The following is a 24,482-nucleotide window of genomic DNA, read 5'->3' on the forward strand; positions in this document are numbered from 1 at the left end:
CGGGGCCTGACGCCGTGTCACCCCTGGCTCACTCTTACCTCCTCGTCTCTCTCAGCCCCCCGTTCTCACTCCTGCCAGAACCCAGACCTGGTCTAACCCTCTGCCTGCGCCGCGTAGCTGCAGAGGCGCCCCTGGATGGGCTTGTTCAGAGTCCTTTCCTCCACTCGGATGTCAGGGGCGGGGACATTGCCTGTGCTGTGTCCCCGGGGCGGTGCCTGGCTTACGGTAGTCACTCAGCAGGTTTGCTGGTTTTTAGAAACAAGCTGCTGACCTCAGATCTCACGCGGGCACTGGCACAGAGACAGTCCCGCGTTCTGTAGTGTGGCCTCACGCCCGAGAACGCTTCCTTCACACGCCCCGCACCTCACCCGCACCCCCTCCCTTTCGCCCTCAGCAGCTGACTCTTCTCCCACACCTCGGGGAAGAAAGAGCTGTGGTCTGACGAGACCGCCTCTAGAGCCCAGGTCCACCCTGCCTCCTGTGCCACGCGCTCCCCGACCCCAGCCGTCGGCTCACCCTGCTTCCCGGTGCCCTGGCTCCCCTTGTGCTGCGCCAGGCGCCGGGCACGTGAACGAGGCTTCGCTTCCCCGTCGTTGTATGTTTTCCCTCTGGGCCCCTCTCCCCGCGCCGCATTTCTTGTTCCTGCTTCTTCCTTGTGTCACCATAATGTTTGTTATCTCACATTCAGTGCCTCTTTCCTCGTCACCTGCCGGGAAGTATCCTTAGCAGCCCCTGAATAACGTCTTCCCTGCTGACTTTTGACTTCCTGGCTTTGAAGAGGGAGTCCTGACGTCCCGACGGTACCTGATGATGGTGCTTTTTCACTAGCATCACCTTCCACCCACGTGCACTCCCCCACCTCCCCTGGGGAAGAAAAAAAGGAGAGAGTTGAGGGAATTCTCTTACAAGTTTTGGTTCCCTCAGGATCAGGCAAATACCGTTCATTGCTGAATTAAAGTATATGTGCGTTTTCTCTTTCGTACCGATTTCATTTTTCCTAGAGCTGACGATTGCCTAATTTTTTCACATGCTTGCTTCTCTGTCTTCAGTGCAGTTTAAGCAGACGTGGTCAGACACACAGCAGTGACGTTCCCAAACACGGCGCGGGTGGCCGCTAGCCCTTCTCTTCCCAGGACGTCTCCTGGCCAGCCTCCTCCAGCCGGGACTGCTGCTCTCCAGGGTCCTTGACTCCTACCTCGGCACCGTCCTCACCATTGTGGGCATGTCAGTTCCCCCCATCTTCTTTGCCCTTGGTTTATTCCCATTTCGCCAAACATCTTCCAGTGGTTTTCTGAGAAAGGCGTTTTTGCTCTTTGCGTGTTTGAAACATCTTTACTCCTCCCTGAAACCCGATTGAACGTTTGACTGGGTGTAGAATTATGGGTTGAAAGTTACGTTTTCTCAGAATTTTGAGGGTGGTTGGTATTCCATCCACCATTTTCCTGTCTGGTTCCTTTTGTCTGTGATCTGTTTTCTCTGGGAATTTTAGAGTTTCCCTTTTATCCTGGGTGTTTTAGTTTTCAGGGTGAGGCACCTTGGGCTAGGGGTTTTTTCAGGCTTGGCGCTCACCAGACCTTGTCAGGAGACTCTTGCCTTCGTCCTTTGATTTTTTTTTTTTTTTTTTTTTTTCTTTCACTCCCTTCTCTCTGTCGTCTTTCCGGAGCTTAACTGGCTAATGGGCCACCTAACCTGATCCTGTGATGGTGATTGTCCTTCTCTTTGTCTTCGTGCTCCAGGCTTTGGAAGAGGTGTTGAGCTTTAAAATTGTTATTAGCGTTTGAATTTCAAAACACACTTGCTGGTTTTCCTTTCTCGAGGTAGCACGCAGCTCATCCTCTAGGGACCCTGCCGGACGTAGGGGCACCCTGCCGCCCCCCGATTAGTGGCTGGGGCTGCCAGTGTGGGTGAGCTGCATACAGCATCCAGCGCCCACTTCTCTCCATCACGGGGGTGACGGGAGCCCTGCTTCATAGGTGTGGGAGGTTCACTGGCTAAATGCAGGGCTGTGCTCAGTTAGAATACCACCTGGCACCTCGCAGGCACTCAGCTGACATTGGTGATGTCACTCCCGTTAGCAGGCATTAACTGTCAACTCCCCGAGGACGTAAAGTGTCGTTTCCTTGAGGTTTTGTTGGTTTTGTTGAAGCGCTGTGCCCCTTTCCCCCAGCCCCCTTGTTTTGGCCGCTTTCTCCCCTGTCTGCAGGTCCTGAGCTGTCGGTTCATGTTTAATCTGGAGCCGCTTGCAGAGCCAGCAGCTAGTCCTGTGCGAGGTGGGCTTTCCAGCCGGAGGGCTTCCTGGGGCCGATCTTTCTCTCAGGCCCTGCGGGCGTTTGAAGCTTCAGGACGTTTGTCCCTTGATTTGTCACTTTGGAGAGGAGGCCCAGGGAGGGTGGGGACTTCACTCCTGGCAGCTAGCCTTTGGAGATCAGGAAGGGGGCGGGAGTCGCCACCTGACGGGATGGGCACAAGCTTGGGGACCCAGCAGTTCAGTACAAGACCTTCTGCCATCTCTGTGCCCAGTTTCCGGTGTGGAGCCTGGCTGAGGCCCTCAGCACATTGGGACCTTGGCCTCCTGTGCACACTTAGACCATCCCCACCAAAGTGTAAGAGACTCTTCAATACAGAGAACAAACTGAGCGTTGCTAGAAAGGTGTTGGGTGGGTGGGGGATGGGCTAAATGGGTGATGGGCATTGAGGAGGGCACTGGGCGCCATATGTAAGTGATGAATCACTAAATTCTACTGAGACCATTATTACACTACATGTTCACTAACTTGGATCTAAAAAAAAAAAAAGACCGTCGGGGCGCCTGGGTGGCTCAGTCGGTTAAGCGTCCCACTTCGGCTCGGGTCGTGATCTCACGGTTCATGAGTTGGAGCCCCGCGGCAGGCTCTGTGCTGACAGCTTGGAGTCTAGAGCCTGCTTCCGATCCTGTGTCTCCCTCTCTCTCTGCCTCTCCCCCTGCTTGCGCTCTGTCTCTCTCCCTGTCTGGAAAAAAAAGGAAAAGAAAAAAAAAAAGACTGTCACCACCACGCCTGCCACCCCTCGCCATCATGTGTCTGTCAGAGCCTGCTCACCACCATTGCCTTGTGGACGGACGCCTTTCCAGTTCCTCTCTGGCCCCTTAGTGGCAGCGGGAGAGATGTAAGCGTGTTGCAGACAGAGTCTGAGGTGGGCTCTTCGGGGCTGCGAAGCATGTGTCATAGTTTCCGAGTTTGATCTAAACATCTACTAAGTAAGTTCTGCATCAGCCCGATGACCCCCTCCTGGCAAAGTGCCTCCGTGTGGACTGTGCCAGTGCGCGGGGTCCTTGCCGCGGCCGTGTGGAGCCGCGGTGCCGCAGAGGTGGCCAGCAGGCGCTAGCGTTGCCCGTATGACACTGAGCCATCGTGCGGGGCGTGACGGGTTTAAAGGTGCCGCTCGGTGCCCTTAGTGCCGTGTTTATGCTTTTAGCATCACGCCAGTTCTGTAAAGTAACAGCCATCACATTAAATTCATGTTGGTAGTTAAAATGTTACTGGTTTTGTAATTGTCTTGGTGTTCAGTTTGTATATTTATATACGTTTTGATTTTAGAGCTCTGCTAAACTCTGCAGACAGCATTTTCTAAATTTAGATTCATGCATATTTACGTAGCTTAATGAAAGTCATTTCTCACCAGTGGCAGTCATGGGAGTTTCTCTTTTAAAAGATTCAGTCCATTTTAATTAAGTTTAAAAATCACTGACAGAGCTAGAATACCATTAATTATATAATATTGTACACCCCCTGGGTATGAATGACAGAGATTTAGTGCCATTTAGTCCAATACAGAATATTTTAATTTCATTTAAGCAAATTGGGTTATTTTGAGTAATTTAATTTAAAAAGTGGCACTTCTAACAAGCCTAATTCTTTTCCAGATCTAACTGAATGGTTTTGTTTTTGTTTTTGTTTTTGTTTTTGTTTTTGTTTTTGTTTTTTTAAAGGAAAGCAAGAAATCCCAGGCAGAAAATTCAGTGTGTGTTTAAAAGTCAGCGCACAGGGGTTCTGGGTGGTTCAATGGGTTGAGCTTGATCTCAGCTCAGGTCTTGATCTTGGGGTCTTGAGTTTGAGCCCCACATTGGGCTCCTGGGGTGGAGCCTCTTTAGAAACAGTAGAGTGAGAGCTCATTTCCCAGGAAGTCCTATAATAACTACTATCTAACTAAAATGTTTGCTCACACCTTTAAGATTTGTGTTACGTTATGACAACCTCAGGGGGAGGGTCTTTTTTTTTTTTATTGTTTTATTTTGTACTTTTTAAAATTTACATCCAAATTAGTTAGCATGTAGTGCAACAGTGATTTCAGGAGTAGATTCCTTAGCTTCCCTTACCCATTTAGCCCATTCCCCCTCCCACAGCCCCTCCAGTAACCCTCTGTTTGTTCTCCATATTTAAGAGTCTCTTATGTTTTGTCCCCCTCCCTGTTATTATATTATTTTTGCTTCCCTTCCCTTATGTTCATCTGTTTTGTCTCTTAAAGTCCTCATATGAGTGAAGTTGTATGATTTTTGTCTTTCTTTCACTAACTTCACTTAGCATAATACCCTCCAGTTCCATCCACATAGTTGCAAATGGCAAGATTTCATTATTTTTGATTGTTGAGTAATACTCCATTGTATGTGTATACCACATCTTCTTTATCCATTTATCCATCGATGGACGTTTGGGCTCTTTCCATATTTTGGCTATTGTTGATAGCGCTGCTCTAAACATGGGGGTGCCTGTGTCCCTTCGAAACAGCACACCTGTATCCCGTGGATAAATGCCTAGTAGTGCAATTGCTTGGTCAAAGGGTAGTTCTATTTTTAGTTTTTTGAGGAATCCATCATGTTTTCCAGAGTGGCTGCACCAGCTTGCACTGCCACCAACAATGCAAAAGAGGTCCTCTTTGTCCGCATCTTCACCAACATCTGTTGTTGCCTGAGTTGTTAATGTTAGCCATTCTGACAGGTGTGAGGTGGTATCTCATTGTGGTTTTGATTTGCATTTCCCTGATGATGAGTGATGTTGAGCTTTTTTTCATGTGTTGGTTGGCCATCTGGATGTCTTCCTTGGAGAAGTGTCTGTTCATGTCTTTTGCCCATGTCTTCACTGGATTATTTGTTTTTTGGGTGTTGAGTTTAATAAGTTCTTTATAGACTTTGGTTGTGCAGCAGTATTTGGGTTTAAGCCCCTTGGCCTGGGCGGAGCTGTAGCCCCGCAGGTGGAGAGCACACACTCATCTGCCAGGCACACAGGCCTTTCGTGTCGGTGCCCCAGCAGCGGGGGGAGGTTCTCATCCAGCCCTTCCAGCCCTTCCTCGGAGCCGCTGGAGAGGAGATTGTCTGGGGCAGGCGAAGAGTCCCGGTGGTAGAGGAGCAGGCTGACAGTGGCCTGTGCAGGACCGAAGCCGTCTTTGTCCTGATTCAGTCTGCATTCAGCACCCCTGGGCTGAAGACAACCAGGTTTTCTATTTTTTTGCTCCAGGAGTCCATTTCATGAGTTCAGATCTATTGTTTCTAGGCCTTAGCCTTAGGTACCTAAGGACTTTTCCAGCACTTGGCTTTGTTCTTTGTACCCTTTGCCCGTAGTGAGCTGATGACCAAGATCCTTGTCAGAAATTCCGTACCCAACCGGCAGTGTCTGACTAGATAATGATGGCGTCATTATTGTCATTATCGATGGTAGTGACTGTATCCAGTCGGTGAAATAGAGTTTGTGCTGTTTGTAAGGATATTGTGTACAGAAGGCAGCAAAAGTTACTGCAAAGAATATTAAAAACATTCTGTCAATATCATGTAAGAATCAGATTTATTTTAAAAGTTCATATTAGGCATGCATTATAAAATTAGAGCCAGTCTTCTAGGACCAGTTCTTTTCTGTTTTTCTTTTCAAAATTAACTTTCTAAATTTTTACTCTATATTCTTCTCTCAAGACATCACAGTCTAGATAAATCCTGGTGCCCTAGGGACCAGGTGTTCAATCCGTTGAGCAAAACCCATAAGCCCGTATGTGTTCTTGGGCTCTGGGCACCAGAATCAGAATTGGCTGCTTGGTAATTACAAGTTTCCCATGAAAATTTTGCTTTATCCAATAGGGAGAAAGTTGTATATGTTTTTATTTTTCTTTTGAACCTTTACTGCTTTTTGGTATTGATTATGCCTCCTTTCAAAATCATAATCTGATAAATTGCTTCTGTATTTTATTGACAGCTGACATCATCTCAACTGTTGAATTTAATTACTCTGGAGATCTGCTTGCAACGGGAGACAAGGGCGGCAGAGTCGTTATTTTTCAGCGGGAACAAGAGGTCAGTGATTCACTGTACACAAACCAAATGAATTGCAGCCTTTCTCATGTCACTGGGAAGGAAGGAAAGCAGCACAGCACGTTCTCAGTCTCTAAGTTCACTTAGATTCGGTTACATCACATTAACCACATAGAATCTTCTTACCTCAGGGCTGAGCAAGATCTGTGTTTCAGCTCACTGACGTCCACCCTCTGAGCTCCGATTAAGTCCCCTGTGCCCTTACGTTCGGGGAGGAGAGTCCTCGCCCTACCCACAGGCTGTCGTGAGGACCAGATGAAGGATTGGGTGGTGGGGTTCTGCATTCATTTGCTTTCATCCTGTAATTAATTCAAGTGACTGTCGGTGAAAACCACTTCACAAGCCAGTGGAGGTGGCGGCTCCCAGCCGTGCTGTCCAGCAGTAAGTATGCTCTGAACGGCTCCTGCGGCGCTAGCCGCGGGGAAGGTTCTGTGTGTGTTGGGGGGCCATGAATTCTGTGTCCCTCCTCAGAGGTGAGCAGCAGTCTTGCACCCCCCCGAGGCCCCACCATCAGTGCTGGGAGGAAGGAGTCCTCACTGGGGCCTGAAGGACCCCACAGGTGAATCTCAATCACGAGCACTGCCTTTTCGGTCACTCCCGCTTTGCGGGGGGAAAGGGCAGAGAAACCCATGTTTTTCAGTTATGCGTAAGAGGAGAATGGGAGGCAGAACCAGGCCTTGCAGCCCCCCCCCCTTTTATTTCTGGGGAGCCTCGTCAGAGCTCATGATGAGTTCTGATGAAGGAAGCAAGATGGCCTGGTGCCCTGCTCGTCTGTTGTGCACACGTTCCGGGGCAGAACCACCGGGAAGCCAGGCTTGGGTTTGTGGAAAGCCATCTGTCTTTTCTCTTGACAGAGTCACACACAGGCCCTCGTCTGTGTCCAGGCAGGTCAGTGTGCGGTTACTTTCTCATCTGCAGATTCTGGTGTCTACATTTTTGTGGCAAAACTGGTGTGGCAGCTAGTGGGCCCTGGAATCTAGTAGACCTGTGCGGCAGTGAATGCTGGCCCTGCCACCAGAGAGGAGGCACGTAGGGGCATCTGTAGGAGAGGGAGCCCTGGGTGCCCCCAGTCAGTGGAGGATTGCTTCTGTAAGTGGGGAGAGGTGTGCCAGCATCTCATTGGAATATACATGTTGCAGCTCTAATTTTGCTATGTCTGTATAGTTTACAAAAATTTTTTCTCATACTTTTTAAATGTTTATTTATTGTTGAGAGAGAGAGACAGAGCATGAGCAGGGGAAGAGCAGGGGTGGGGGTGGGGACACAGAATCCGAAGCAAGCTCCAGGCTCCGAGCTGTCAGCACAGAGCCCGACGTGGGGATCGAACTCACAGACCGTGAGACCATGACCTGAGCAGATGTCAGACGCTTAACCAACTGAGCCAGGTGCCCCTAAAAAAAATGTTTTAATGTTTATTTTTGAGAGCGAGTGTGAGTGGGGAAGGGGCAGAGAGAAAGGGAGACACAGAATCAGAATCAGGCTCCAGGCTCTAAACTGTCTGCACAGAGCCCAATGTGGGGTTCAAACTCATGAACCATGAGATCATGACCTGAGCCAAAGTTGGACGCTTACCCGACTGAGCCACCCCATGTGCCCCAATTTAAAAAATTTTTTTAATCTTATTTTTTCTGATTTGGAATGGTGAGAATTCTTGTGAATAATATTTATTGCCATTAGTCTTTGAAAATCTTCACAGATGATTTGGCAAGTTCATAGTTTTGCATTCTTTCCCCAGAGGTAGGTTAGGACATGGCACTCCTTAAGTAGAACTGTGTACCTGATCCTTTTCGGCAGAAGTAAAAGTGGTTGGTGGTGTTTATTACTTTTAGCAGAAGGATTATTTTTAGCAGATTGCTGAGCCATAGCTGTCCTAAATTTAAGAATTGACTTCAGCTCCTTAAGGTTTGCCATTTTAACGATATCCTTATAGAAAACTTTCCTCATTTTTGTGGGTCGTCATTGAAATCTAAAAACTGTCTAGCTTCAACTGTGAAATAGATTGTGGTAAAACTCAAGCATCTTGTTACAAAATACGTTAACGCTTTTGAGAACCTGTAGTACAAAGTGTTTAGTTAGGATGGATTAAATCATTATTAATAAAGTGCAGCAGCAGATTTGTACAGCAAACAGGTGGTCAGAGTTGTTCAAGTTTGATAAACCCAAGCAACGGCAACTCACTAATCCCTGGGCAATGCGTTTCCCCATCCTTTTCTCGATACTTTGGTTAACATAAACAGAGCTTTCATATTCCATCTGCTTGTAAAATTTTCTAGTGGCTGCTGCATGCAACCCTCACTGTAGACTTCTCCAGCGCTGTCCGTTAAACGGCCCAGCCGGTTCTGTAGAACCGCGGAGCCCGGGGGGCTGCGGGGACACAGCAGGGCCCTGCCCGACCGGGGTGGGGGGGGCTGAGCGATCAGGGAGATAGGGAGCCCTCCAGACACCCGGGGGTAGGGAGCACGGTTCAAAGTATTGATCTTGGAGCTTTTTCCCCTCTCAGCAGCAGAGCCCTGTTGCGGGAGGCCCGGTGTGGCAGTCTCCAGGGAGCAGAGCTTGGGGACGCGGCTGTGCAGCCCTCGTCCTCAGAGCACAGCTTTGCACCTGACCGCGCGAACTGCCGTGTTTGCGTCGAGTCCGCCGACGCCAGCGCTCGGCACGTCTGCCGACAAGATAGGCCTCCCGCCACCTGCGCATCACAGCTCCCAGCGGCTCAGGCCGTCGGCCTGGGCTCTGGCTCTGCCCCCTCCTCCAGGCCCTCGCTCTCTCCTCTGTTCTGCCTCTCCTGGGACGGGACGGGGCGTGGAGACCGCTCACTGCCCCTCAGGGTCTCAGCCCGTGGCGGGGGTGGGGGGGAGGGAGGGGCGGGTCTGGTCGGGCAGTTACGGCAGGAAGACGGCCCAGCAGGGTCAGGAGCATCCATTCTGGTTCTTGCGCACGGTGGCGGGGGAAGGAGAGCAGCGCTTCGGTGCGGGCGCCTCATAGATTGGTTCAGATTCTGCAGTTTCTCGAAGTGGATTATGGTCCTGAGCCCTGGGACTGAGGACTCTCCAGATTTTTCTTTCCTAAATAGTCCCATTCCATTTTTCTCGTCAGCAAGTTAGAAGCATCTGCTGGCAAATGCTGCTTTTCTCGTGGACGTTAGCCCACCGAGCACAGCGCACGCGTGGAGGCCGTGTGCTAGATCCCAGGGTCCGTGTGTGGCTTCTGGGAGTGTGCAGCAGTGGAGAGATCAAGGCAGCTTTGGGGGTGTCTCCTCATAATGCTTGATCTTAACTCAGAGATAGAAAGAAATCTAGACGTAAAGCTCCCTCTGTTTCATTCGGTTTCTCTGACACACTTCCTAAAGTGTTAAAAAATGTAAGACTAAAGATGCTGATTAGATAGCAAGAATTAAGCAAAATTTTAAAATTAAAAAAAATTAAAACAATTATATTAATTACGTATTCTTACTGTTTTATAGAAAATGTCATTTGAGGGGCGCCTGGGTGGCGCAGTCGGTTAAGCGTCCGACTTCAGCCAGGTCACGATCTCGCGGTCCGTGAGTTCGAGCCCCGCGTCAGGCTCTGGGCTGATGGCTCGGAGCCTGGAGCCTGTTTCCGATTCTGTGTCTCCCTCTCTCTCTGCCCCTCCCCCGTTCATGCTCTGTCTCTCTCTGTCCCAAAAATAAATAAAAAAACGTTGAAAAAAAAAAAATTAAAAAAAAAAAAAAAAGAAAAAGAAAATGTCATTTGAGGCATACAGAAGATTTGAGGTATTAGTATATTATGAACCCACCACCCAGGTTTTACTCTTTCGTAAAAGAAAACCAAGCCCTTGGCAGGTGGATGAGGCTCCCGTATGCCCTCCCCGTGCTGTCTTCCAGCTTTATCCCCAAGTCTTACCTTACTCTCCCTCGGCCTTCCCAGAGTTGGTTATGACTTTGAAGACGGCCTGTATCTTCCCGAGCGTGTGTTTATACTTTTACTGCAACATGTAGAATTGTTTTATGTGTGCTAAAAATCCACATAACAGGTATCCTCTACCGGCGGTGGTCACCGCATACGTGCCATTCGATGGCCCTCTTCCCGGCGGGCACGAGTGCGGTCTGGGCCGGCTGCCCCAGGGCCCAGGGGGTGCACTCACCCGCTGTGGGCCCTCGGCCTCTCTCCAGAAGTGCACGCACGGCAGGGCCTGCTCATGTTTGCGGAACCCTGGCTCACGTGCACCCGGAGCGGAGCGCGTGCCTAGGACAGAGATGGAAGGTCTGGGAAATCTCTGTTACTTGTTTTTTCCACGTAAATTAATTTGGAGTGTCATCTGTGTAATAATTTTTGACCCGGGATTTTGTTTAACTTTTTAAAAATGTGTGTGGTCATTTTATAGTCATATTGGTAGTACGGAGTTTTTCTTTGCACTGTGCTTTGTTCATTAAAACAGCCTCCTGTTTCCTTGCAGAATAAAAGCCGCCCTCACTCTAGGGGAGAATATAATGTTTACAGTACCTTTCAAAGTCATGAACCAGAGTTTGACTATTTGAAAAGTCTAGAAATTGAGGAAAAAATCAATAAAATTAGGTGGTTACCACAACAGAATGCTGCTCATTTTCTACTCTCTACAAATGGTAAGAGCTTTTTTGTTTTTGTAAGTGGTTATTTGATGTAGGATTTTATTTTTAATTTTCTGGGTATAGGTTCCTTTTTTACTTTAACCCATTCTAGAAAACGTTTCTGTTTAAACTTTGGGGAGAGGGTAAATTATTAGCTAGGCAGCAGGTGGTAGGCTGAGGACTTAAAGAACACAGAGGTGAGCACGCACACGCTCCCCATATGGCGCTGCCCTGCGGCACACACCCCCCTTCTTTACTTACTGTGCCGACAGAACGTCCAGGTTTGTCCGTAACCGGAAGCTAAGGTTCAGAGGCTCGTAGCTTAGAAATCCACATAGAACCACACAGTTTTCTGATGTAATACTCGACTAACAGTGGTGCGTGCTAAGGTTTTTCTTTTAATACGGAGACTAAGATTTTTATTTTCAGATAAAACTATTAAATTATGGAAAATAAGCGAGCGGGACAAAAGAGCAGAAGGTTACAACTTGAAAGATGAAGACGGACGGCTTCGAGACCCATTCCGAATTACGGCGCTGAGGGTACGCGCTGCGTCTCCTCACACTACTCGGTTCTCTTCCTAGTTAACCGGGGACAGTGCGTGCGTCTGCGTAGAGGAGACCGCTGAGTGGGTCCCCTGTGGGGTCCGCCTTTTCCGGCCCGTGGAGGCTGCCTGCGATCACAGTCGCCGCTATTTGTATGTGTTACGGTCGGGTTTCCTTGTGCGTCACGTAAGCAGGAAGTCACACGGCGTCTTCAGAAAACACGATGACACTGAAGAGACTCAGATCTAGCTCCACAACAGATCTTTCTAAGCGTGTCGACCCCCTTCACTGCAAAGGTCCTGAGTGGCGCGTGGGTCGTGGTGACGTCCACGTGGGATTCGGAACGTTGCCCTGCGTGGAGCCGCGTGGGCCGCAGACGCTGGCTTTCACGGAGTTCCCTGGGTTAGCTGGGGCATGTTCTCAGGTTTCCGAATCATCACTTCTTTTTCTAACTGTGAAATTAAAACAAATTCTTCCCTCCCTTTTTTGCTGACCCTGAGCCCAGTATGAAATGACCGTCACTTCTGGTACCTAGATTTTTTTTTTTTACTTTTTAACATCTATGACGTTGAGTAAAAGTAACTGAACAGGCTCTCAGGGTCTTGTAATTGGCCCCCTGGTGTGCACCCTGGCCAGTGCGTACAGCGAGACGGGATATGGCAAAGGAGGTGGGGTGTTAGTTCAGAGGCCTGTCCTAAAACCGCTGCCTGGTACGCGGGAAAATTGTCGGCTGGCTGGTTTCTTTTCTAATGAGGTTTAAAAACTTTGCTGAATACTGTTCACCAAGTGAACACCTAGTTAGTGGATACGTTCCAGGTTAGTAGGAAGGTGTGACAGGGAAGGACACCGTCCTGCGGAGACCCTTCCCCGCGCCACACCCCACCGCAGTGACACTGGGCGCGCACAGCATGCTGGGATGGCGGGCACGCGGGTCAGAGCCACAGCCCGGCAGCGGAGGCGGCGCTCCCCGTGGTTCAGGAAACAGCAGCGTGCGGCTGAGTAGCATTGCCCGGGAGGAGAGCGGGCTGGGTCAGCCTCTTCCAAGGCCCTCGGGTCCCAAGTGTTGCGGTGTCCAGGGGCTGATTCCGAGAGGCGACGTAATATACTCGGGTGGAGTTTATAAAACTGATTTGAACCGAGTTGTGTCGATCTGAACATTGGTGATTTCTGCTGCCCCGGTTACCGCTTTCACATCCACGTGGCAGCGAGAAACCGCTCGCAGTGACGGTGGCACTGGTGTCGGCTGCCAACACCTGAAGCGCCTCTAAGTGGGCTGGGCTGGAGGAGGCATTGGGCGCCCTGCTCTGGCCTCCTGTCGGTCCCCGGCCGCCCTGCTGGAAACCTGCTTCCCCCTGAGCGCACCGCACGCTCACGTGCCTCTACCATAAAAACCATAGGTCTTATTTGGGTAAATAAAACCAGTGCTGGTTTTATTCAGAGGCTCTTTTATGTGTTTCGCCCAAATAAAATTGGTCTAATTGGCGGCCAGAGTGTGATTTCATCAGAAACTGCTTTTGTTAATCCCAGTGGGGTTTAAGACATCACAGGCTGTAAATAGACTGGTCTTGGTGAGTTTAAGCCCATATTTGATTTCTTAACTGCCTCTCTAAAAGCTAAAAATAGAGTATTTGTCTAAACTTAGCTGAGTGGGAGTCACATACTGCTTTTTTTTTTTTTTAACGTTTATTCATTTTTGATAGAGCATGAGTGGGAGAAGTGGGGGGTACACAGAATCGAAAGCAGGCTCCAGGCTCTGAGCTGTCATCACAGAGCCCGACACGGGGCTCGAACTCATGGGCTGTGAGATCATGACCTGAGCTGAACTTGGATGCTTAACTGACTGAGCCACCCAGGCACCCCAAATACTGCTCTATTTAAATTTTGTTTTCCTCTTAAATTATTTTAGCGCCAAAAAAGGAATTTAATTAGGAGGAAGAGGCTTTCAGGCCTGGCATTTGAGTTGCCACGTGTTTTGATCAGTTAAAAGACTGGTTGAGGGCTGTGGCCACCCTCCCTGTGCCCCGCAGGGCAGAGAGGCCAGCGTGCGGTCGGCACCTGTCTGCCTGAGGTGCAGGAAGCAGTGTTGATGCATGTTTCTCCAGGCAGTTTGCAGACTTTTGGTCAGAGAAGACGAAACAAGAGGTGCTCCCTTTGGCTTTTAATTAGAAAAATAACGAGTTACTACTGTTCATTTTTTATTGTGATTTTAAAGCTTCTGCCTTCTTTTCCATTGGATGTCAGTGATGTTGGGACTTTTTTCTTTTTCGCACGCGTGGACACGATGACGCACAATGGCGCCCCTGCCGCTCGTGTGGGCATGTGTGTGTTTGGGCCGGCCCCGTCCCTCCCGCTTTGCCTGGCTGACTCCACGTCTCCATGGTGGCATAGGTGTCCTGTCCCCTGACCACAGCGCACAGCACAGAGATGGGGTTTTGTGCCCCCTTTTTAAAAAAGTTTCTTGTTGAAGCATAATCTGTGTACCAAAAACTGCCTCTGCCGTATAAGTGAACGGCTCCCTGGGTATTTCCGGGCTGACTTGCCCGCGGAGCCAGCAGCAGCTCAGGCATGGTACCTCAGCTCCCTGGGGGGCCCCCGTGCGCTCTCCTGTCCCCGCACCCCCTCCGCGGTGCGTGGCATTTGCACCGAGCAGACCAGCTGTGTAGTGTCCCTTTTAAAGGCAGTGGCTGCAAGGGAGAGAAAGGGATGGGGGTCCTTGACGGAGTCTCCCATGGAGACTTCGCTGTCCTCGTGGCTGCGGGGACACACGGGAAGGAGAAGCCAAGCGTTAGGCATCGGTGCGCTGGAAGCACTTTGTTAGGTGCCAGTTCAGTCTGCCCTTCGACGAACGTAACCGGCCCTGGCGGTGGCCGCAGGGAGGGACAGGACCCCGTTTGTAGCCTGTTTTCATAGCTCTGGTAATTGCTTATTTGGGGTATTGTCTGTACGAAACCGTTAGCTCACTGTGAACTTGGATTTGTTCCTTTTTGTTTTCTGCTGTCTTGAAGTGTTGTAATTTTATGCTGCGGTGATCTTTGTTTTGAATTCCTGTCTCCTTCCGTTTTTAGGTTCCAATATTGAAGCCCATGGATCTTATGGTAGAAGCAAGTCCACGACGAATTTTTGCCAATGCTCATACATACCATATAAATTCCATTTCAGTAAATAGTGATCATGAAACGTATCTTTCTGCAGATGACCTGAGAATTAATCTATGGCATTTAGAAATCACAGATAGGAGCTTCAGTATCCTTCATCAGATGGCGGTCTCGGCATTTTTTCACGTTTGTCCCTCAGAGACGTGGTTCTCCGTGCACGTCTCTTCCTGCGTCTGAGTCTCCTCTTCTACACGCTTGCTGCACGGTAGCCCGTGGTGGAGGTTCCCTGGGATTTGGAGCATCCCTAAAAATGGAAACTACTTTCTGCCTTTGGGGAGGGTTCTCTATGTAATGAGAATGACCAAGTCTGTTGCCCCCGGGTTAATGAGAGGCTGTTTTAAATAGCATCTGTTGGAGGCTCCGTTGTTGCCTGCCCGCCCCCCCCCCCCCAAATCTGCTAGTAGATAATAGACTGGAAAACACTGGCTGTGGTTCGAGTGATGTTTAATCATCCAACCCAAGAAGTGACACGTAAGAATTGTGTCTTAAAAGATTTGTTTAAGGAGTATTCAAAAGAGTGGTGCAGTTACACTGTTACGAAGGTGAAAGTCTGCCAATTATTGGTTAGGCAAGTTCTTGATTTCTCCAGAAATGAGAGTCCTGTCACATGTGCACGTCAGGGGGCTTCAGTCAGGATTTCCCACGTTCTGGAGCGATGTCGGGCTGGCCGGAGCGGGACGGGCGTCCGCAGGGTCGCCTGGGCTGCGTGTGATGCCTCCATTCAGGACAGTCCACGAAATCAAGCGTATATACCTTTCAGATTCGAGCATGTCACACGTGAGTTTTATTATCTGTTGTCCTTTTACTTGATTCGGTTATTTCCTGACCGTGGTAACTCGTTTCCCGAAGAGCGTGCGGGCCCGGCCGCGGGAGGAGGCCCGCCTGGGCCAGGGGCCGCTGTGGCCGCCGCACTTTCTGTGTCTCTTCCTCTGCAACCTTGCGAAACGTCCCAGCTTAGGAGGTTCATGCCCATGGTCCCTGCCTTCTCTTTATTCTCCCTAAATTGTTCTCTTTTAAATCAGTGTTTCTCCCATTAGTACATGACTGTTTGGAACAAACTTCCAGTAAGCGGAGAAGTTCTTCCCCCTCCGTCGTTCCAGACAGCCATGGTAGGTGGCGGTGTGCACGCCTGCAGCCTTTTCCCGGCGGCGCAAGGACGCGTGTGTTCGGAAGCGCCGGGCTCATCCTCTGCTTGGTGGTAGTGACGTGACGTTCCATGCGCTCGGGAATGTGAGCGGCCGAGTTCAGCTCTGGGACCTTAATTAGCATCGAGTCCCTCAGGCCGTCCAGGCCCTTCTCCTCCTCTGGAAACCTGCACTCCTGGGGGGCCGCCTGGGGCTTTGTAAAACCCCAAAGCCAGTGGGCACAGAGCCGCGTGCACGGGGCCTGGTGCACAACAGAGTGAGCCTCTGCCGTCAGCCTCATTTTCTCCACCGCATTCTGACCGTCTTTCTCGTATCCGTGAGACTCCAGGTGTGTAACTGCAGGGTTTGGAGCTCTTGAAGGTTGGCGGCTCCGCGCTGTGCTCTGTGTGCCCCTCGAGCCCGAGGACTGGCGCCGGGGCGCAGGCCGTGTGTGGTACCAGTTCCGTGCGGGCTTTGGGACAGGCGCCCCCGCCCCCTCAGCGTGCTTGTTTTCAGCAGAGGATTGGATCTTCCGAAAAATAACTTTTCACGTTAGTGAAACCAAACAGACCATTTTTAATTTCCTCGATTATAGGTGAGTTAAAGTATTTGCTGTTGATTTACCGTCCATTAGTGTGAAGTTTTTTTGGTGTCCCTTGTCATTTTTCTCCTGTCGGAAGCTCCTGTTTTTCCTTCATGATTGGCGAGCGCTCTCAATTCATAAACGATTTGTGTACGCACTCACAGTTTTCATTGCCTTTATAAAATTTTGTCTCCCCATCGTGTTCCGAACGCCCTTCCTCGTGACCTAGATTTTGAGACACATACGCCTTGACGTAGTTTTTGCATCTGTTAACGCTGTCTTATTTTTCCTAACACGATTACTTTAAAAATACCTTTGATCCATTCACACGAGACCTCCAGCAGCGAGTTGTGCTCTTTCCGGACACTCAGCCCCCGCCCTGTGCCCTCGGACCCCTGCGCCCGTCCGCTCGCCGAAGGCCGGCCCTCCTCTCACCCTGGTCAGCGTTGCAGATGACGCCCTGTGCGTGAGGGGAGTGCGGCTCGCTCCGTTCGGGTGCCTCCCCACCTGCCTGGGCAGTTTCCTCACGGGCTGGCACGGACTCCGGCTCCTTGAACTTACCGGGAACTCTGCCCTGGCGCTCGGCGCGGGGGTGCCCCGTGAGCTTCCCTGGACTCCCAGCAGCCCCTGGGCGTGGCCCGGGTCTCCGCCCTACGTAGCAGTGCACAGGGTCGGCTGCAGGGCTGCAGTCCCTCCAGGATCGCTGCCCACACTGGGTGCTGTCCGGTGACACGCTGTGGCGTCACCTAGTTGTCAGTGGAAGGGTTTACCTGGCCCCCGTCGTTCCATCCCAGCCCGTAGCCAGATTCCACTCTCCTCTTGTGTTTTTCAGTGAAGTGATTTCCGTATTTGGCAAGCTGTGCTGTTCTAGCTACTTAGAACGAGCTCTTGATGGCAGATGAAAAGATTCCTAGAAAAGCAGAATCTTGGAATTTGGCAGGTCTCGTGTGTGTGTGACGTATGGATAGAAGTATGGGATTTTCGCACGGGTCTTACACCATCAGGCACGTGTGATCTTGCCGTGAACGTCTTGTGGAACGTTGGTGGCAGCAGTGGTCCGGGCCTGCTGAGCCGCGGCCCCGTGGTCTGAGCGGCGCTTAGGTGACACGGGCCCTCTTCCTGGCGTGTTCCCCTGCACGCCGTCTGTGTGGTCACCTCCTTTACGTGTCCACTCTTCACGCTCACGGTGGGTCTTTCCCGCCTGCCGTTCGCGTGGACGCGGTCGAAGCTGCCGAGCACCTGCCTTAACCGTGTGCCTCCAGACATCGTGGACATCAAGCCCGTAAACATGGAGGAGCTGACGGAGGTGATCACCGCGGCCGAGTTCCACCCGCACCAGTGCAACGTGTTCGTCTACAGCAGCAGCAAAGGGACCATCAGGCTGTGCGACATGCGCTCCTCAGCCCTGTGCGACAGACACTCTAAGTGTAAGTGCCTGGAGGGCTCGGCTTGCCTCGTTTAAATCCGCCTGTTCTCCAGGCGCAAGGCTGTCTCCAGAGACACAGGGTTCCTTCCGTTCCGCTCCCTCCCGCGCAGGCGTAGGACCTGCTGTCGATCACCAGTCCCGGGGGGCTCTCGCGTGGGCCGTTGCTGGCGCCACGTGGACGGTGAGGGCAGGGTCCCGTAGACTTTCCGTTAGGTGTCCCTCGGAGGGGCGGCCCGTAGAGGTTCTCCCGCCACGGTCTCAGGGCTGCGTCTGAGGGCTCCCGGGCCGGGGCCGGCTGAGAACCGTGTGTTGCCTCCACCTCCGTGCGCTAGGACCTCGTGCGGCGGCTAGGGCACGTTTCACTCGTGGTCGTTCTCGGCTGTCGCGATGGGCTCTGTTCACAAGTGAGCTTTGCTGCCCTGGAAGGCACTTCCCTCAGGTGACGCTCTAGCACTTTAATCCGCCGAGCCTTGAAGTTTCTTCTGGGTGAGGAGAGTTTGATCTTGTTTTCAGTTTTAGCCATAAAGAGTAGGCCCGGGTTTATAGAAAAGCAGAAGCGTGCGTGTGTCCTCCCTTGTGTCCCGTGGTGGGGACTGGACTGCACAGCAAGCTCTGCCGGCGCGTCCCCGGAGCCCGCGAGGGCGTCTCGATTCCCGTGTCCTGGGACGCGCTCTCCTTCGGTGGAGTCAGTCCATTGACCGTTCTGTTTGCGGTGGCTCCCCTGCCGAGCACGGCCACACAGCAGCGCCTCACGTCAGATGTGCTTGCCGACTGGTTCACGGGAACCTTTTTGCCTTATTCTCGTTTTTCTGAGGCTAAGGTGTGTTTTCAAGAATTCCGTCCTCTTTATAGGAGTCCTGCAGTGAAGAGTCAGCTTCGTATGATGTTGACCTGTGTCTCTCAAGATTAATAGTCTTTTTTTCTTTTTTTAATTTATTTAAGTGATCTCTAGACCTAATGTGGGACTTGAACTCATAACCCCAAGATCAAGAGTCGCACACTGTTACCGACTGAGCCAGCCAGGCGCCCCTCACCATGATATTCTTGAAGAGACCATTTTGCAAAGATGCCAGGAGTAGTTCTTGTCGGCAGTTTCTTTGAGGAGACACTCGGCATTGCCAGTAGCTAGCTTGCTTAAAATTCATTCCACGTGCAGAGCCAAGAAACATACAGGTTCCCACGTTTAAAAAGGAAAAAAAAGGCTAAAGCGGCTTAAAGTGAAGTGCAGAGACCCTCACTCGAAGCTTCCTGAGCCGAGGGTGTGATGGCACCCTGGGGGACTGGGGGGCTCACGGAGCCTCTGGGGCCGCTGTGGCAGCGCAGGTCGGGGGCTGTTGAGTTTCTGCTGAAACCGCAAAACCTGTAGGAGAAAGGAATGTCTGCCGAGGAAGCATCTGGAATCTTTCTGAAAGTAATTGGGTCTCGTTAATGGAACTTGGCTCCCAGACAGCAGAGACTGACACGGGCTTTGGCGGGTGGGACCATCCGGAGGTTACAGTCTGGACCCAGTGTGCCCAGGCGGCGCCACCTCTGTCTTCCTGTGACACGGGACAGGGCTGCTTGGGCACCCGGGTGTCTGTGGTCGCGACCTGTGGTTAGCATGGCGGTTCTTGACCGCAGCCCACGCCGGCATGTCGGGGGCGGATTCCCCAGGCCGCAGCCCTGGGCCTCAGCCGTGGGCGTGCTGCTCCCGGGTCTGGGCGGGATCGGGGGGTTTCTGATGCTGTCCCCTGTCAGTGACTGGCCCCGGGCCACCTCCTCGAAGTCTCTGAAGCACAGAAGGTGAAGGCCAGAAAACTCACAGACTGGAAAGGTCAGGAGCTTGAGTGGCATGCGGGCTGTGCCCCCCTCTGGGGTCCCCGGGAAGGGCCTGGAGCCCAGAGCATGGTTCGTCCTCTGGCTTTTAAACAGAAGCCGAACACGTTGTGTTTTCCAGTTTTTGAAGAACCCGAAGATCCCAGCAGCAGGTCCTTCTTCTCCGAAATCATCTCCTCCATCTCCGACGTGAGGTTCAGTCACAGCGGCCGGTACATGATGACCCGAGACTACCTGTCGGTGAAGGTGTGGGACCTCAACATGGAGAGCCGGCCCGTCGAGACCCACCAGGTGAGACCGCCGCACCGGGACGGCGCCACGTCTGCCCGCGGCGCCGTCTAACCTTCCTGTGGTTTCGTTAAGGTGCACGAGTACCTGCGCAGCAAGCTGTGCTCTCTGTACGAGAACGACTGCATCTTCGACAAGTTCGAGTGCTGCTGGGGCGGCTCAGACAGGTGAGGCCGCGGGCAGGCCCGCACGGGAGGCAGGGGGCTTCGGCGGGGGGTGGGGGGCCGGTTGTGCCGAGCCGTGCTTTAAAGGCTGGTTTTCAGGCTCTCGACAGTTTTTTATTTATTTAATGTTTTGTTTTGAGAGTGAGCGAGCGCGAGCATGCGCACACACGGGGGAGGGGCAGAGAGAGAGAGAGAGTCCCAGGCAGCCTCCGCACTGTCAGCACAGAGCCCGACGCGGGGCTCGATCCCACAAACCCTGAGATCGTGATCTGAACCGAAAGCTGGAGTCGGATGCTTAATGGACCGAGCCACCCAGGTGCCTCCCCCCTCCAACCCCAGCCTGCTGCCCCCACCAGACGGTTTCCGTGGAGAGAAGGTGCTCAGGAGGAAGTTCTCCCCATGCTTGTGGTGCTTACAGTACCTGTGGTACTAAGGTTCTTTTGGGCTGTTTTTTAAATGCTTTTAAAGTAACGTCTCATGTCCTGCTGCCGAGAGGACTGTGACGGAAGGGACTGGGGCGGTGGTTTCCCCCTGAGCATGTGACCGGCCGCATTCCAGTGGCCTTTCCTGCGGGAGAGCAGCGGGGAGCGCCCTCCCGGCTCACTGGTGGCGGTGCTCCGGCGGCAGGGCCTGGTGGCCTCCGCAGTGTGGTAGTTCTGGTGCCTCGGGAATGTGTCTTGTGCCGGTTCGTCAGAGAGGACGGCGCCAGTCGTGCCGAGGGTCACGTCATTGCTGTCGAACGACACGTTGCGTTTGTGGTGCTGGGATGGGGCGGTCCCACGTGACCGAAGGAAACTGCACGGCAGCCAGCATGAAGCGGGGGTTGGAAGTAGAAGGTCAAGGGAACCCTGGGTGCCGGGCTGGCCCGCGGGCATCCGGTCCCAGGACCCAGGTCTTCACAGCTGAGGTCTGGTGCAGTTACAGCCTGGGGCCCACGCACAGTGCACAGTGATGGGGAGACCCTCGAGGGTTCTGGAAAAGGCATCATCCATCTACGTTCAGAGTCCCAAGGGACATCTGTCTGAGACTTTGAGCATAAAAGTCCCCTGAGATTTGTAACCATCGGCCTGTCCCCCGTCACGGGATGTGGAGTATGTGTACTGGCGGCCTGATCTGGGAAAGCTACTGAGGGCCTGGGTGCTACGTAGCAGGCCGGGCTCTGGGCATCAGGAGGAACAGACCTTTTCGGGCCTAGGCGTTTACCCGATTTACGTGCCGACCCGCCACCTCTTGGTGTTTGGTGGATGCTGCTGGAGACACGAGTCCCCAGGGCAGACTCCGGGCTCCAGACCCCTGGCCTTGCAGGGTAGCGTGAGCTCCGTGCGGGCACCAGTTTTCCAAGGCCCCCGCGCCGCACAGGAGTGACACAAGGGGCCCAGGCCGGGCCGCACAAGCAGTGGGGTTGGTGTCACATCCAGCGTGACTGGGCTTCTCAGGAAACGGTGAGCCCGCCTGCCCGTGGACGCTGCGGAGCCCAGACTCGGGGCCCAGGGAGAGAGCACTCGAGAATCACATTCTTGGCACAGCCACGAAGACGCGGAGGGGCACCCCGCACCCATGGTGGATTGCCTCTCCCGGTACACCCGGGGCTCGAGATTTCCCCAGATGTACAGGTAAAAACTACCAAGTACGTGAAGGAAAGCTACTGTGAACAAGTCCGAAACAGCAGCAAAACCGAACCTCTGCGGATTCAGACACTGGAACTGTAAGCTGCAGAGTATAAGGTAAGAGGGCTGAAAATGTTTCCAGACTGAAGGAAGGAACCAAAACCTGAGCAGGGAACCGTGAGCAAAACCACTAGAAATGACCCGAGAGATTTATAAACGGAGCAAACGGAACTTCTGGGAAGGAACTACTCAGTGGTTGAAAATGACCATGGGTTCAGTAGGAGATCCCGGGCAGTTAGAGAACAGGAGAAGCCGTTGTCTGGGGCCCAGCGCGGAGCTCCAGGGGTAGGATCTGCAGAAGGGCACGAGCGTGGAGGCTGGGGGAGGGGCACCCGGTGAAACACGTGTTAGAGGCGTGCCCAGGAGTAGAGAACTATGGAGAAGTGATGTCCGATGCGACGATGGCCAGGAACTTCCTGTAACAGACGAAGACTTGAGGAACAGGTTCACGAAGCACAGAATTCCATGTCTGTGTCCTATGAAATCCCAGGGCACCGCAGGCAGAGAGAGGTTAAAAGCAGCCATGGGGAAAAAAGACGCGCTACCTGGAGAAGGGACAGTCGGGCTGGGAGTGGCCTTCTCAGCACAGCAGGTACACGGGATGGTGTGACGCAGCGTGTTGTCCTTCCCTGTGACCGCTGTCACTGCCCGCCGAGATAAACGATCGGTCGCTCGGAACAGTGTGCAGTAAAGCGCATTCAGATGGGGGACGGTTCACCCTGACCAGAAGCTTAGGATAGATCTCAGGGGTGTACTTCCAGGAAAGGACGTGACCCCAGAAGTCGGCTCTGAGAGCTCAGGCAGGCGCATGGCCACCGCCAGCCCTGGCCCGGTGAGCCAAGCTGAGGAATATTGACTCTGAGCTCTCTGATGTAAGCTGGTTGTCTGTGTTGTGGGGACAGGTTACAGCTGTCCCTCAGCCGTCTAGTACACGAGCTGGGAGTGACTGAGAGACGGGGCCAGAGCCGTGAAGGAGCAGCACCCACGTGGAAGAGACCGAAGGACTTCGAGACAGCGAAGAAAAACTTAAGGAACTTCACCCACTTTAACGTTGTAAACTTGTTTTATATCAAAATGCGACAGTGAAAACCCACGAAAGCAGATATGACCAGCCAAGAGCGGAGTGTCCAGAATCAGTGAAAGAGTTGGAGAGGGACAGCTCACAAGCGGGAACTGACAGAAACGGAAAGAAGACGAGAGCGCTGGGTCTCAGCAGTCGGCACGTTGAAGGGACAAGGACACCTTCTCACAGCCTTTACAACGGTGGGCTGAGGGCGGAGCCCGATGGCCTTGACCACGGCCCTCCTTTTGAGACTGGCAGCGGCCCACATGGGTCAGGCACCTGGTGCGTGTGCAGGCAAGAAACACGCTCAGAAACCGGAGCTAGCAGACCCCTGAGGGGCCCCCGTGTTCGCCGCCAGGGGAGCGGACAGGAAAACTGTTGTCTGTCCGTAACGTTTGCCACTAAAAACGAGTGAAAATCGATGAATTAAAACTACACATATCACATGGGTGATCTCACAAGGATAGTAAGCAAAGAAAGCATACTGTGGAAGAATACGTATGATTTGATGATTTCCGTGTTCTCTAGAACACGCAAGAAGGTATTGATTTTAAGAATACATAACTACTCCAAATGGAAACACGTACAGGAACGCTACTCCTCTTCTGTAACGGTTCCCAGCAGGGGCCCCGGGTGGGAGATCTGTCCGTCTAGAGAGGTACACAGTGGGATTTGACCATGTTAGCAGTGGCTTATGGGTAGAAGGATAGTCGTATTTTTCTTTATGCCTTGGTATATCGGGAATACTGAAAACTGCCTTCAAATTACTGGTTCCCGGGAATATTCAGAGGCTTCCCAGTAAGGTTTACCTGTTCTTCTGCCCTCGCAGCGCTCCCCTGCCTTCTTGCAGGAAGCGTCTCCCGTGGGATGGTGTGACGTTGGGGGGGCACCCGCACCCTGCCTGAGACCATGCTGTCCCGTGACACCTCTTGGCTGTGCTCAGGTTGTCTGGCAAAAATGGACATAGCCACTTACCCCTGAGTCCACTCGGCCACCTGGGGAACAGGAGGACATCTGTCCAGGTGCTCAGGAGGGTTGTCACTTACATGGTCTGGGTAGTGGGCACACCCACCTCCCCTGCAGGCTTGTGGGTCAGACATTCTAAAGAAATACCGAATCTGTATCAGAGTTGGTCTGCTTTCGTTTCTGCCGCACGCCAGTTCTCATCCGTGTCGAGGACAAAACCGCATCCTCCTGAAGAGCTCTTCCCGGTCTCTGTTCCCAGGAATCGTGGCAGACACGCTTGACTTTGAGCAGCGTGGACGGAAGGGCCGCGTCGGCACACTTCCTGCCCAGCCTTCCTTGGACGTGGTCTTGTACACGAGGCTGACCCGGGGAGCGCCCTGGTCTGAGCGGCGCTGGGTCTCTCCCGAGCGCCGCGTGCTCCTGGGCTTAGACCGCACAGGCTGAGTACGGGTAGTGGAAGGAGTCCCTCTCTGGCCGTCCTGTTTTCCGGGTGTGGTTTTAGACGAGGTGAGGCAGACACTGAGGGATTTGCCTGTGTCGGGGTCAGCCGCTAGCCGTGCCCGAGCCGGGAGACCGCGGGGTCGTCGGAAGAGACTGGGGAGCCACGAGGACCGGGCTGGGTCTGCGGGAGCCGCAGGGCGAGGTCTGAACACCCTCCTCGTCTGGAGCAGGGCTCGTTCTAAAGCCACGGGCGAAATCCTGGCAACGCTTGTCAGCCATTTTTCTCAGTTTTGTTAAAAAACAGACCAGCAGTTTCTACCAGTATAGCA

At 52.5% G+C, this 24,482-nt stretch overlaps 1 protein-coding gene across 1 annotated transcript in view; it reads left to right on the forward strand.

Moving 5' to 3' along the window:
• PPP2R2D (protein phosphatase 2 regulatory subunit Bdelta) overlaps window positions 1–24,482 on the forward strand; it is a 50,818-nt gene that overhangs the window by 23,985 nt on the left and 2,351 nt on the right. Inside the window, exons 3-9 of the mRNA XM_053910056.1 lie at window positions 6,216–6,313; window positions 10,766–10,931; window positions 11,346–11,458; window positions 14,527–14,704; window positions 17,586–17,750; window positions 19,686–19,855; window positions 19,928–20,019. Of these exons, the coding sequence (XP_053766031.1) occupies window positions 6,216–6,313; window positions 10,766–10,931; window positions 11,346–11,458; window positions 14,527–14,704; window positions 17,586–17,750; window positions 19,686–19,855; window positions 19,928–20,019 (982 nt within the window). The remainder of the gene's footprint in view (window positions 1–6,215; window positions 6,314–10,765; window positions 10,932–11,345; window positions 11,459–14,526; window positions 14,705–17,585; window positions 17,751–19,685; window positions 19,856–19,927; window positions 20,020–24,482) is intronic.

Source organism: Panthera pardus, unplaced genomic scaffold (assembly GCF_024362965.1).
Source record: "Panthera pardus isolate Hobbes unplaced genomic scaffold, ASM2436296v1 HiC_scaffold_22, whole genome shotgun sequence".
NCBI lineage: Eukaryota > Metazoa > Chordata > Mammalia > Carnivora > Felidae > Panthera > Panthera pardus.